The sequence below is a fragment of the Heptranchias perlo genome, chromosome 5 (assembly GCF_035084215.1).
Source record: "Heptranchias perlo isolate sHepPer1 chromosome 5, sHepPer1.hap1, whole genome shotgun sequence".
Taxonomy (NCBI): domain Eukaryota; kingdom Metazoa; phylum Chordata; class Chondrichthyes; order Hexanchiformes; family Hexanchidae; genus Heptranchias; species Heptranchias perlo.
This window is the reverse complement of record NC_090329.1, coordinates 85,227,864-85,241,801: the sequence shown is the minus strand read 5'-3', so window position 1 is coordinate 85,241,801 and position 13,938 is coordinate 85,227,864. Positions and strand designations below refer to the sequence as shown.

Sequence of the window (13,938 nt, the reverse complement as noted above, 5' to 3'; positions counted from 1 at the left end):
TTTTTGTGGACAGGACATACATGGGCAATTTTCCACATTGTCGGGTAGATGCCAGTGTTGTAGCTGTACTGGAACAGCTTGGCTAGAGGCGCAGCTAGTTCTGGAGCACAAGTCTTCAGCACTACAGCTGGGATGTTGTCGGGGCCCATAGCCTTTGCTGTATCCAATGCACTCAGCCGTTTCTTGATATCACATGGAGTGAATCGAATTGGCTGAAGACTGGCTTCCATGATGGTGGGGATAGCGGGAGGAGGCCGAGATAGATCATCCACTCGACACGTCTGGCTGAAGATGGTTGCAAACGCTTCAGCCTTGTCTTTTGCACTCACGTGCTGGACTCCACCATCATTGAGGATGGGGATGTTTGCAGAGCCTCCTCCTCCCGTTAGTTGTTTAATTGTCCACCACCATTCACAACTGGATGTGGCAGGACTGCAGAGCTTTGATCTGATCCGTTGGTTGTGGAATCGCTTAGCTCTGTCTATAGCATGTTGCTTCCACTGTTTAGCATGCATGTAGTCCTGAGTTGTAGCTTCACCAGGTTGGCACCTCATTTTTAGGTACGCCTGGTGCTGCTCCTGGCATGCTCTTCTGCACTCCTCATTGAACCAGGGTTGATCCCCTGGCTTGTTGGTAATGGTAGAGTGAGGAATATGCAGGGCCATGAGGTTACAGATTGTGCTGGAATACAACTCTGCTGCTGCTGATGGCCCACAGCACCTCATGGATGCCCAGTTTTGAGCTGCTAGATCTGTTCTGAATCTATCCCATTTAGCACGGTGGTAGTGCCACACAACACGTTGGATGGTGTCCTCAGTGCGAAGACGGGATTTCATCTCCACGAGGACTGTGCGGTGGTCACTCCTACCAATACCGTCATGGACTGATGCATTTGCGACAGGTAGATTGGTGAGGACGAGGTCAAGTAAGTTTTTCCCTCGTGTTGGTTCGCTCACCACCTGCCGCAGGCCCAGTCTAGCAGCTATGTCCTTCAGGACTCGGCCAGCTCGGTCAGTAGTGGTGCTACCGAGACACTCTTGGCGATGGACATTGAAGTCCCCCACCCAGAGTACATTTTGTGCCCTTGCTACCCTCAGTGCTTCCTCCAAGTGGTGCTCAACATGGAGGAGGACTGATTCATCAGCTGAGGGAGGACGGTAGGTGGTAATCAGCAGGAGGTTTCCTTGCCCATGTTTGACCTAATGCCATGAGATTTCATGGGGTCCAGAGTCAATGTTGAGGACTCCCAGGGCCACTCCCTTCTGACTGTATATCACTGTACCGCCACCTCTGGTGGGTCTATCCTGCCCGTGGGACAGGACATACCCAGGGATGGTGATGGAAGTGTCTGGGACGTTGGCTGAAAGGTATGATTCTGTGAGTATGGCTATGTCAGGCTGTTGCTTGACTAGTCTGTGGGACAGCTCTCCCAATTTTGGCACAAGTCCCCAGATGTTAGTAAGGAGGAACTTGCAGGGTCGACTGGGCTTGGTTTGCCGTTGTCGTGTCCGGTGCCTGGTGGTCCGATGCCGGGTGGTCCGTCCGGTTTTATTCTTATGACTTTTCGTAGCGAGATTTTACAACTGAGTGGCTTGCTAGGCCATTTCAGAGGGCAATTAAGAATCAACCACATTGCTGTGTGTCTGGAGTCACATTTCGGCCAGACCAGGTAAGGACAGTAGGTTTCCTTCCCTAAAGGACATTAGTGAACCAGATGGGTTTTTACGACAATCCGGTAGTTTCGTGGCCATCATTACTGATACTAGTATTTTAATTCCAGATTTTATTTAATTAATTGAATTTAATTAATTAATTGAATTTAAATTCGCCAGCTGCCATGGCGGGATTTGAACTCATGACTCTGGATTTTAGTCCAGGACGTATCATTGATACCCTTCTCAACAAAAATCTACCGATCTCAGTCTTCAAAGTTTCAATTGTCCTAGCATCCAGTCTTTTTCTTTTTTTGGGGAGGGGGAGGCGGGGGGGGGAAAGGAAAGAGATTTCCAGATTTCTACTACCCTGTGTGAGAAAAAGCTTCCCATTTTTGTTCCTGAATGTCCTTTTGTTCTTTATTCAGTGGAAGTAGTTTCTCCATTTTTACCTTATCATATTCTAATATTTTAAACACTTTGATCAGATCACCCCTCAACTTGTATTCCCTTGAGTATAGATGATTAAGTTTATGCAACCTGTCCTCGTAATTTAACCCTCTAAACCCCGGTATCACTTTGGTGAATCTGCACTGTATCCCCTCCAAGGCCAATATATCCTTCCTGAGGTGCGGTGCCCAAAAGTGAATTTAGTACTCCAGATGGGGTCTGACTAAGTCTCTATACAACTGAAGCATAACTTCCTCCCCTTTTCTATTCCAGCCCCCTTTGATAAAGGTCACATGCCATTAGCCTTTTTGATTGCTTTTTGTATCTGTCTACTAGCTTTAAATGATGCATGTACTTGTACTCCTAAATCTCTGTCCTCCTCTACAGTCCCTACTTTCTCACTATTTAGGGAATAGTCTGATTTATCTTGTGTCCAAAGTGGATGACCTCAAACTTGCCCACATTGAACTTCATTTGCTAGTTTTGAAAGGTTGGCCATACAAACATATGAGCCATGTGATTTTTGCTCTCTTTAACAATTACTTTCACAGAATCATGGAAAGGTTACAGCACGGAAGGAGGCCATTCGGCCTATCAAGTCCACGCTGGCTCTGTGCAAGAGTAATCCAGCTATTCCCACTCCCTTGCCCTATCCCCGTAGGGAGAAAATTGAAGGAGGAAAAATAAAAACATTTTTTAAAAAGGTCTCTGGTTCGATTCCCAGTGTGCTGACCACAGTCTCATTTCTCCTGAGCTATGGAGAGGAAAACTTAGCCACTTGGTTCCTACTTCATATCATTATCCAGTGTGAACTCTTTGCTTGGGGTGCGATTCCATGGGCTCACATCACCCTTTGGTAACTCATTCATGTGTCTACAGCTCATGTGTGAACCTTTATAAGGAGTGTTGGCTATTTGATCATGGAAACAGAAGGTTCACAGCAAACATGAAACTATCCATACCTATCTTGCACTTTTAGTTAGCTAGAAGTACCGTGAGACACCAATCAGGAGTGGGAACCAAGGCTGATCTTTCTTCTGCTTATTCCAGAGTTGTTGAACCCAATCATAATGCCACAACTGAGATCAGCTGACTAAGCACAGATAATCAAAAGGTAGGAGTTTGCAATCTTTGTGGCTCAATCCATCACTGAGTAGTACCTTTTCCGAACTGGCCTTCAGCAGAATATTTGAGAAGGTAGATATGTTTGCCCATCCTTTGCCTCACAAATATCATACCTTCTAGTATTTCAGAGATCAATTCAATATAGTTTGGCTATGCACAAAGAATTAAATTCAAAACTTAATTTTTAAAAAATTAAGTGAGTTTTGGCAGCTTGTGACAGTTTTTCCGTTACCTTCCACTCATGAGCAACTAAGTTCTTTTATCCCAGGCTGGCCCATTAGAATATCTTTCATGGTTGTGAATCATTATTCTCTGATTATTTAGGCTTGCACTGTTACGACTATAATAAATCTTAATATTTGAGCTACCGTTGACATATATAAAATTACTGTTCAAAATGGGAGGGGAAGAAAGAGAAATAACAATTTTACCAAACAGGTTAAATTACACAACAATTTTGGGCTAAAAGTCAACTTCAATGCAATAACAATCATGTTACCTATTGCAGCTGCTCTGAGTTGTTTCATGTGTGCGTTGAGAACTGCAGGATCCCTGGAACTGTAAGCTCCCAGCTCAGGATAGAAACTGGCCCCAATGTCTTCAGGAGGAACGTGCTTTCCTTTGGGATAACTGCTTGCTATTTTAGGATCCCAGTGGGGAACCATTGGGTGATTCCAGTGTATATATTTACCATCAAACTGTTGATTTCCATACCATGTATAATAAAATGCATGCAAATCGTAATTCACTGGAGGAAAATGGTCAAGTTTTACATGGTCAAGTTTTGCATCTGACATTGATGTACTTTTCGTCACACTACGACCTCCGATCATTTTTGAATCACGTGGAGTTCTGCTGTCTGCTGACTTTTCAATATTGGGGAAACCTACTTTGCGCTCACCAACAGCAGCTCGATGAAGTTGTGGCAATAATTCCAGCCCTACACCATCTCCAAACCCAGCTCCTTCAGGTCTCAGGGTCTTCAAGCCCATCATGACACCAAAAACAAATAAAAGAAAAAGCAGCAAAGTGATGCACATTTTCCTGCGGAATCTAGCCATGATGACATGCTCCAAAAGACGTTGACTATATCCACGAGTACAGCACAAGGAGAGAATTTTGTACTAGCAAACCGACAGAAATCCACCACCTCTTTTGAAAGTCTCAAAGTCCAATGATTTTAGGCCTAGTTTTCGTAACTGAGCATATTGTTACAGTATATACATTTTTCAGTGCAAGTATATTAGTAGTTTATTAGAAGACTCTGCCATTTCGATGCTCATATTAAAAATCATCTTACCATTTCTGTATATCCAAAAAAGATGTATTGATGCATCCCTATTGAATGTGAGACAAATCTGCTTTGCAGAAAGACAGAAATTCTGAGGAACTGTAGGAACTGTTTTCCTTGTTGTCTTGTATTACATCAAGTCCTAGTTATTGAACAGATTCTTTTCCAATTAGTTGCAGTGCAGTTGTAAGCACTGTAATAATCAGTTACATCTTCAAAACTCCTTCATTACAATAGGTGCAGTTCTGTGTTACACATCTCTTGATGCTCCATTTTGTGACTGGAGACTATGGCATCTAGATGTGGAAACTTGAAATCACATCAGGTTTAAAACACAGTCTTTTTTGCAAATGCAATTTGTTAATTTATACTTGGAATTATAGCCTGAAATAAAGAAAATATATTTAATTTCATTTTCTCTCAGCCAGCACTTTAGCACCATGCATATATTTGTTCAGTTAAAGAATACAGTTAAGTTTTACTATAATTTGAGTAAGTCAGCTGTGAGTACCAAGAAATGGAGGGCAATATTGAATATCAGTTCAATTTAAAGGAAACAAAATAGAAAGCAAAAAGGGAAGCAGAGTTAAAACAAAGAGTTTGAATATGAGAAGGCATAATACTAAGTGGCAGAGTGAAGCAAGGCAAAAACAAAGGAAAACAGGACATAAGACACTACATGATGTAAAGCTGTAGATATTCTTTTCAGTTCAAGTTAAGATAAACACAAGACCGTTAAATGTAAAAGTGGAGAAATGGAGGTTATATTCCAAAGATTGGAATGGGTTAAGAATCCAGAGCAAACACAAACCAGTTCAGTGAAATGTCAAGGAAACTGAATCAGTACAGGGAGAGTAATAACTAGCCTTACCCAAGGGACGAATATTTCAAAAACAAGAAAGATTGCAATTTCCAGTAACATAAGGGGGAAGCAATAAATAATGGAAAAACCATCAGCAAAAGGGAGATGTGTGCCTTTAGCTAGTTTTGCAACAGAACAAATTAACAGAGCCACAGACGTTTGACCACGAGACATTCCCACATCAGGTAAGTGATTCTATACAAGTCCCTCCTCACCAACTATTCATTCACAACTCCAAAACAGCAGCAATCTACAATCCAGGGAAAGTTGCACTTTTAAAATTGATGGCAGGACAATCATTCAGGGGGCTTATAATTTTGGACTTTTCCTCAACGTAATCAAATTACACTATTATGATTCAATTTAGGCTTTGTACAAATACAGCTGTATATAATTTGTATCTTATGCATAGTATTTTTTAAAAAAAGATCGGTAAGACTGCTAATCTTTAACCAAGCATACATTATTATTGCAACTTCAAGTGGAACTAACATCCACTTGACTCAGACTTTGTTCAGTTAGTCTTATTATGCATACTGAATGAGTGAGCTTCTTACTGGGGTCCTGGACCCTAGGAGGGTTTCTCAGAAGTTTACGGGTCAACAACTTTCTGTACGTGACTTATTCCACATATCAAAAAAAAACTAATGAAAGTCCCACCTTCCGCTGGGTGGCTGGCATTGTTTTTCTGAAGTGACAACAGGGGCCTCAGGAGAAAAAGGGTCTCCCAGACAGAAGTTTATACTATAAGATATAGATGTTACCTGAGCAACACTGTTAATGAGCAGGTGGTAAATTAAAATAAAAATGAATTTTTTTCTACCTCATAGAAAGGTTACAGCATGGAAGGAGGCCATTCGGCCCATCGAGTCCGTGCCGGCTCAATGCAAGATCAATCCAGCTCGTCCCACTCCCCTGCCCTATCCCCGTAGCACTACAAATTTTTTCCTTTCAAGTACTTATCCAATTCCCTTTTGAAAGCCACAATTGAATCTGCCTCCACCATCCACGCTGGCAGTGCATATCTTGGTAGTCAGTTAAAAGCCTTGTGACACCATTAGCAGCAATAACATGAAACCTGCTGAAATTCTCACTGTGAAAATGCATGAATAAGGAATAGAAATTTCCAGCACGTTTATTTAGTTATAGTAGGATCTTTTGAAATGTGTGACTGATTGGTCAGATTGCTTGAAGTTGTGTTTCATCTTTGAATTTGTTTTATTCCCTCAAGTTTCATCAGGATACTTTAAAAGTTTGAAGAAAAAGAATTTTTAAAAAATATAGAAGCTCTTGGGGGAAAAATGAATGCAAAAAGAAAAAAGTCAAATATTGCAAACAACTTGCTGAATGCTCACTTCAACTTATGAACACTTGGATCAGTGCATCAAAATCAGAAGGCATCATGGAGCCACTGAGTTGTTTCGATACATCAACTCAATTGAGCAGAGCAGAGAAGGTTGAGAAGAGATTTGCTAGAGGTGTTTCAAAATCATGAAGGGTTTAGATAAAGTAAATAAAGAGAAACTGTTCCCATTGGCGGAAAGGTTGCTAACCAGAAGACACAGATTTAAGGTGATTGGCAAAAGAACTAAAGCAGACATGAGGAAAAACTTTTTTTTTTAAAAAGTGAGTAGTTATGATCTGGAATGCAGTGCCTGAAAGGATGTTGGAAGCAGATTCAATCATGGCTTTCAAAAAGGAATTGGATAAATACTTGAAGGGAAAAAAAATTGCTGGGCTACGGGGAATGAGCGGTGGAATGGGACCAACTGGATTGCTCTTACAAAGAGCTGTCTCGGCTCAATGGGCTGAATGGCCTCCTCCTGTGCTGTAAACCATTCTATGATTCTAATTCCATATCTGTTCATTTGAATTTTTTGAACCAAAAAACGCTTCCTCAAATTAATGGACAATTTAAATTTGAGTTTAAAAAAAAGATTTCAAATTAACATTAACCTCAACTGGCCAAAATGCATGTCTTTATTATGTTATCCAAGTCATAGAATTATTGCTGAAAGCATTTAACTTATACAGACTACAGAAGTTAACTTTACAAAATAGCTGCTTAAGCTTATAATAGATTTGCTCATTTAGTCAAAATTGGGCTTTTCTGTCATACTATGTTATACTGGTCATACTGAAAACTACATATAGATGGGCATCAGCTGAAGACAAGATTCACCATGGTTGTAATGCCCATGGTCAAGCAGCCTGCCAACACTCACTGCTCAGGCTCACACATGAAAGATGCCAACTTTGACAATAGTGAAATACTGGAGGGCTGCTGATACCTATGGAACTATGCCAAAGTATAAATCAGTACTTTCAGAAGAACCGAAAAACAAAATTACATGCTACAAACGATTCATGCAGCAGGAAACTCAAAAACTCCACAGACTAACCTGCATTAACAAATCAAAAAAGCTTGTATTAACATGGAAGCAATTTCTAGTTTATGGAGAGGGTACTAATGTATGAATAATAAGGATTCACAAGATAATCAAGATGAAAGAGGTCATTCAGCCCATCTTATTTTATCCATCCAGAGAAATCCTCAAACCCCCTTGTTTCAGCATGCGATTGTTTCTTGAAAGATTTGAGGATTTTCACCTCTACTTCAGGAGGGAATGGAACCGATTTTTCTTTTAGGTGGTTTAACAAGACATGATTAACTGTTGCGAAGAGAGATCTCAAATGACCACCATAGTTGTCAGCAACCACTAAAACATTTGGAGAAACTCGCTGACAGATAGATAAAATTATACAGGACCATTAATTCATGAATATCAAAATTACACTGTAAAAATGCAGTTAAAGATTTCTGACATTATTCACCGTTACTGCCTCAGTTGTAGAGGATCAAACTCAGAAGGTTGCACTTGGAGCAGTAGCTTTAACTATGCTAAGAATAGACAAGCGTTAAGAATAACACCATGGGGGAAGGGACAATGAAGGCACAAATGCTAACAGAAAGATGAAACTGGATTGAAATAACTTGATTGTCAAGTAGAAAGAACTATTGACAAGCGAAAGCTGAGGGAGCATTTTAGTGGTCAGCTAATCTGGGATGTTCTGTGGACAAGAAACAAACTATAAGCATGGCCAATGAGAAAACACATTTTCTCAGCCCTACAACTCTAGTATTTCTTTCAACCTCCCAAAACACAGTGACTCATAGCAAATGTGCTGATATAAGATGGTAACCACAATTTTATGTACAGTGATGTGGGGGGGGAAGTGAACAAAGCAGAAGTCAAAACAGCTTTTCAGAGTTCAAGGACAATTCTGGCCTCAGGGACTGTGGTCATGCAGTCCTGTGCAATAGATTTATCCCACAAAAATTGTTCCCAATATTTTTCTTAGTTTACAAGGATTTTTGTTATAAATTTAGGCACTGAGCTGATAGGTACTATGTACTATAAAACATATGCTGCTATAAGGAGACATTTTTCTTTCTTCCTCTCCTGAAGACATTAGCTTCTCGTTAGAATACAGTTCCATGCACACCAGTGGCCATTATTCATCTGTCAGCCTTGACAGTAAGTGAAGGTTATTTGATCATGGGAAGTATCCCAGCCAAGCCTAATCCTATTCATGCCTGACATGCAGTTCCAACAGAGATTCTGATCAAAAGCAGGATCCACGGCTGATTTTCCCCATGTCTAGTCCAGGTGCACGGAGATCAACTAAAGTGCCTGTACTTTTGCCCTGGCACTAGGACCCATGAAACTACACCCAAGGAATCAATGTCTGCAGGAAAGAGAAAAATTGGAGTAGAGTTGGTGAGAAAAAATTCCATTTGCTAGCACTGACACTATTTTGGTACAAACAAGAGTAAAATTAAAACCAATGGCCCTCTTAAGCTATAGGGAAGTGTTTAAACAAAACGTTTAAATTCAAAAATCTCTATTCTATTGCAAAATAATAACATCCTTCTATTGCTCCCAAGAAATCTCATAACTGTTATTGGGCAACTATTCAGGATGACAAAAATGATCAAGAGTGGCATAGGCTGCAAATTCATTTAAATATACATACAGTAATACAATGTTTTGGATAGAAGATCACTGGCCCACCCTGCCGAACCTCCCAACTGTAATTCTGGAACTTGTAGCCCTGTATACCCTTCTCTAATAGGAATTCATACAGTCCTTTTTTAATACCTGACATGATTTTTAATTCCACTATCTCTTCTGATAATTTGTTTCACAATACTATCACCCTCCTATTAAAAAAATAACTACATTTACTATTTTTGATACCTTAAACTAGGGCTCTATTCTTCAAATACTGTGCAAAACAAAAAAACCTTCATGGATCCAAATTCTTCATAACTTGTGGAAATCTTAAAAGACCCCTATTAAGTCCCCCCTCACTCATGTGCTTCAAAATAAAGACCCAGGGCAGATAATCTTGCTGTATAACCCTGCCCTCTTCAAGAATTAGCCTTCCTCTGGATTACCTCCAATAATTCTATATCTTTCTTGTGTTAGAGGCCAAAACTTAACAGCCTCAACAAAGCTAGATATAACTTCAGCATTACATCTTAGACTTATTGACCTCACCACCTTCCTCTCTTCCTTTGACTGTTCTTAAGACCCACCTCTTTAACCAAGTTTTTAGTCACCCCTCCTAATATCTCCTCCTTTGGCTCGGCATCGATTTTTGTCTGATTATGCTTCTTTAAAGTGCCTTAGGATGTTTTTTCTATGTAAAAGGCCCTATATAAACACAAGTTGTAGTTGTTTTACATCATTCTTAGTTATACATCCCAACATTTTATTTGCTTTCATCACCACCTACAAACACAGGTCATTAAAACCATTTGTTCTATCAACCAAAACCTCCAGATCTCTTTCTTGCATAGAGCTGGTGCATATTAAATGGTAATGTGCTTGAGATATCAGCAAGAGCAATCCAGCTAGTCCCACTCCCCTGCCCTTTCAGTAGTCCTGCAATTTTTTTCCTTTTAAGTACTTATCCAGTTCCCTTTTGAAGGCCATGATTGAATCTGCCTCCACCACCCCCTCAGGCAGTGCATTCCACATCCTAACCACTCGCTGTGTAAAAAAGTTTTCTCACGTCACCTTTGGTATTTTTGCCAAGCACCTTAAATCTATGTCCTCTGGTTCTTAACCCTTGCACCAATGGGAACAGTTTCTCTCTATCTACTCTGTCTAGACCATTCATGATTTTTGAATACATCTATCAAATCTGCTTGCAGCCGTCTCTGTTCCATGGAGAACCCCAGGATCCCATAAGCTTTTTTAACCTCTTTCTCAACCTGCCTTGCCACTTTCAACGATTTCTGCACATATGCCCCCAGATCTCTCTGTTCCTGTACCCCTTTTAGAATTGTGCCCTCTAGTTTATATTGCCTCTCCTTGTTCTTCCTACCGAAATCTATCACTTCGCATTTTCTGCGTTAAATTTCATCCTCCCCGGGAGTGAGAGGAGGGGGCTGCGGGCAGCATCCCCCTCCCCGGGAGTGAGAGGAGGGGGCTGCGGGCAGTATTCCCCCTCCCCGGGAGTGGAGAGGAGGGGGCTGCGGGCAGTTTTCCCCCTCCCCGGGCTGGTCGTGTCCCCCTCTCTCTCGGTCCCTCTCCTTTCCCCGGTCAGGTCGGTCTCTCCCTCTCTATCTCTCTCCCCTCTGATAGCTATATCTCTCTCACCAGCATCCTCCTGCCCCCCCGGGCTGGCCGGTGTCCCCCTCTCCTCTCGCCCGGTCGGTCTCTGTCTCCCTATCTCTGATATATATATCCCCCTCTATCCCTCCCTCCCTCTCTAGTCCCTCCTCCCTCTCTATCCCTCCCTCCCTCTCTATCCCTCCCTCCCTCTCTATCCCTCCCTCCCTCTCTATCCCTCCCTCCCTCTCTATCCCTCCCTCCCTCTCTATCCCTCCCTCCCTCTCTATCCTCCCTCCCTCTCTATCCCTCCCTCCCTCTCTATCCCTCCCTCCTCTCTATATCTCCATCCCTCTCTATATCTCCATCCCTCTCTATATCTCCATCCCTCCCTCCCTCCCTCTCTATAATCTCTATCCCCTCCCTCTCCTCCCTCTCTATATCTCTATCCTCCCCTCCCTCTCTATATCTCTATCCCTCCCTCCCTCCCTCTCTATATCTCTATCCCTCCCTCCTCCCTCTCTATATCTCCATCCTCCTCCCTCCCTCTCTATATCTCTATCCCTCCCTCCCTCCCTCTCTATATCTCTATCCCTCCCTCCCTTCCCTCTCTATATCTCTATCCCTCCCTCCCCTCCCTCTCTATATCTCTATCCCTCCCTCCTCTCTATATCTCTATCCTCCTCCCTCTCTATATCTCTATCCCCCCTCTCTATATCTCTATCCCTCCCTCCCTCTCTATATCTCTATCCCTCCCTCCCTCTCTATATCTCTATCCCTCCCTCCCTCTCTATATCTCTATCCCTCCCTCCCTCTCTATATCTCTATCCCTCCCTCCCTCTCTATATCTCTATCCCTCCCTCCCTCTCTATATCTCTATCCCTCCCTCCCTCTCTATATCTCTATCCCTCCTCTCTATCTCTCTATATCTCTATCCCTCCCTCCCTCTCTATATCTCTATCCCTCCCTCCTCTCCTATATCTCTATCCCTCCCTCCCTCTATATCTCTTCCTCCTCCCTCTCTATATCTCTATCCCCTCCCTCCCTCTCTATATCTCTATCCCTCCCTCCCTCTCTATATCTCTATCCCTCCCTCCCTCTCTATATCTCTATCCCTCCCTCCCTCTCATATCTCTATCCCTCCCTCCCTCTCATATCTCTATCCCTCCCTCCTCTCCATATCTCTATCCCTCCCTCCCTCTCCATATCTCTATCCCTCCCTCCCTCTCCATATCTCTATCCCTCCCTCCCTCTCCATATCTCTATCCCTCCCTCCTCTCCATATCTCTATCCCTCCCTCCCTCTCCATATCTCTATCCCTCCCTCCCTCTCTATATCTCTATCCTCCCTCCCTCTCTATATCTCTATCCCTCCCTCCCTCTCTATATCTCTATCCCTCCCTCCCTCTCTATATCTCTATCCCTCCCTCCCTCTCTATATCTCTATCCCTCCCTCCTCTCTATATCTCTATCCCTCCCTCCCTCTCTATATCTCTATCCCTCCCTCCCTCTCTATATCTCTATCCCTCCTCCCTCTCTATATCTCTATCCCTCCCTCCCTCTCTATATCTCTATCCCTCCCTCCCTCTCTATATCTCTATCCCTCCCTCCCTCTCTATATCTCTATCCCTCCCTCCCTCTCTATATCTCTATCCCTCCCTCCCTCTCTATATCTCTATCCCTCCCTCCCTCTCTATATCTCATCCATCCCTCCCGCTCTATATCTCTATCCCTCCCTCCCCTCTCTATATCTCTATCCCTCCCTCCCTCTCTATATCTCGATCCCCCTCCCTCTCTATATCTCTATCCCTCCCTCCTCTCTATATCTCTATCCCTCCCTCCCTCTCTATACTCTATCCCTCCCTCCCTCTCTATATCTCTATCCCTCCCTCCCTCTCTATATCTCTATCCCTCCCTCCCTCTCTATATCTCTATCCCTCCCTCCCTCTCTATATCTGCTATCCCGACCCTCCCTCTCGATTCTCTATCCCTCCCTCCCTCTCTATATCTCTATCCCTCCCTCCCTCTCTATATCTCTATCCCTCCCTCCCTCTCTATATCTCTATCCCTCCCTCCCTCTCTATATCTCTTCCTCCCTCCCTCTCTATATCTCTATCCCTCCCTCCCTCTCTATAGTCTCTATCCCTTCCCTTCCCTCTCTATATCTCTATCCCTCCCTCCCTCTCTATATCTCTATCCCTCCCTCCCTCTCTATATCTCTATCCCTCCTCCCTCTCTATATCTCTATCCCTCCCTCCCTCTCTATAGTCTCTATCCCTCCTCCCTCTCTATATCTCTATCCCTCCCTCCCTCTCTATATCTCTATCTCTCCCTCCCTCTCTCTCTATATCTCTCTCTCCCCCTCCCTCCTCTCTCTCTCCCTCTCCCCCCTCCTCTCTCCCTCCCCCCTCCCCCCTCCCTCTCTCCCTCCCCCCTCCCTCTCACCCTCCATCTCTATCTATCTATCTATCTCTCTCTCCCTCTCCCCCCCTCTCTCTCTCTCTCTATCCCCCTCTCTCCCTCCCCCTCTCCCCCCCTCTCTCTCTCCCCCCCTCTCTCTCTCTCCCCCTCTCTCTCTCTCCCTCCCCCTCCATCTCTATCTATCTATCTCTCTCTCTCCCTCTCCCCCCCTCTCTCTCTATCCCCCGCTCGTCCCGCCCCCTCTCTCTCTCTCCCCCCCTCCCTCTCCCCTCTCTATCTCTCTCTCTCTCCATCTCCCCCTCTCCCTCCCCCCTCTCCCCTCTCTCTCCCTCTCCCCCTCTCTCCCTCTCCCCCTCTCTCCCTCTCCCCCTCTCTCCCTCTTCCCCCCTCTTCCCCCTCTCTCCTCCATCTCTCTCCCTCCATCTCTCTCCCTCCATCTCTCTCCCTCCATCTCTCTCCCTCCATCTCTCTCCCTCCATCTCTCTCCCTCCATCTCTCTCCCTCCATCGCTCTC

At 43.7% G+C, this 13,938-nt stretch overlaps 1 protein-coding gene across 5 annotated transcripts in view; it reads right to left on the bottom strand.

Moving 5' to 3' along the window:
* Positions 1 to 13,938, bottom strand: part of LOC137321907 (glycoprotein endo-alpha-1,2-mannosidase-like) — a 73,168-nt gene that overhangs the window by 45,179 nt on the left and 14,051 nt on the right. The window contains exons 2-3 of one of the 5 annotated variants that reach the window (XM_067984768.1): positions 4,528 to 4,902; positions 3,727 to 4,207 (exon numbers count right to left, since the gene is read on the bottom strand). In XM_067984768.1, coding sequence (XP_067840869.1) covers positions 3,727 to 4,207; positions 4,528 to 4,563 — 517 coding nt within the window. In that variant the 5' untranslated portion in view covers positions 4,564 to 4,902. Of the gene's footprint in view, positions 1 to 3,726; positions 4,903 to 5,389; positions 6,239 to 13,938 lie in introns of those variants that run through there. The other 4 variants (XM_067984764.1, XM_067984763.1, XM_067984765.1 and 1 more) reach the window with 4 other exon arrangements.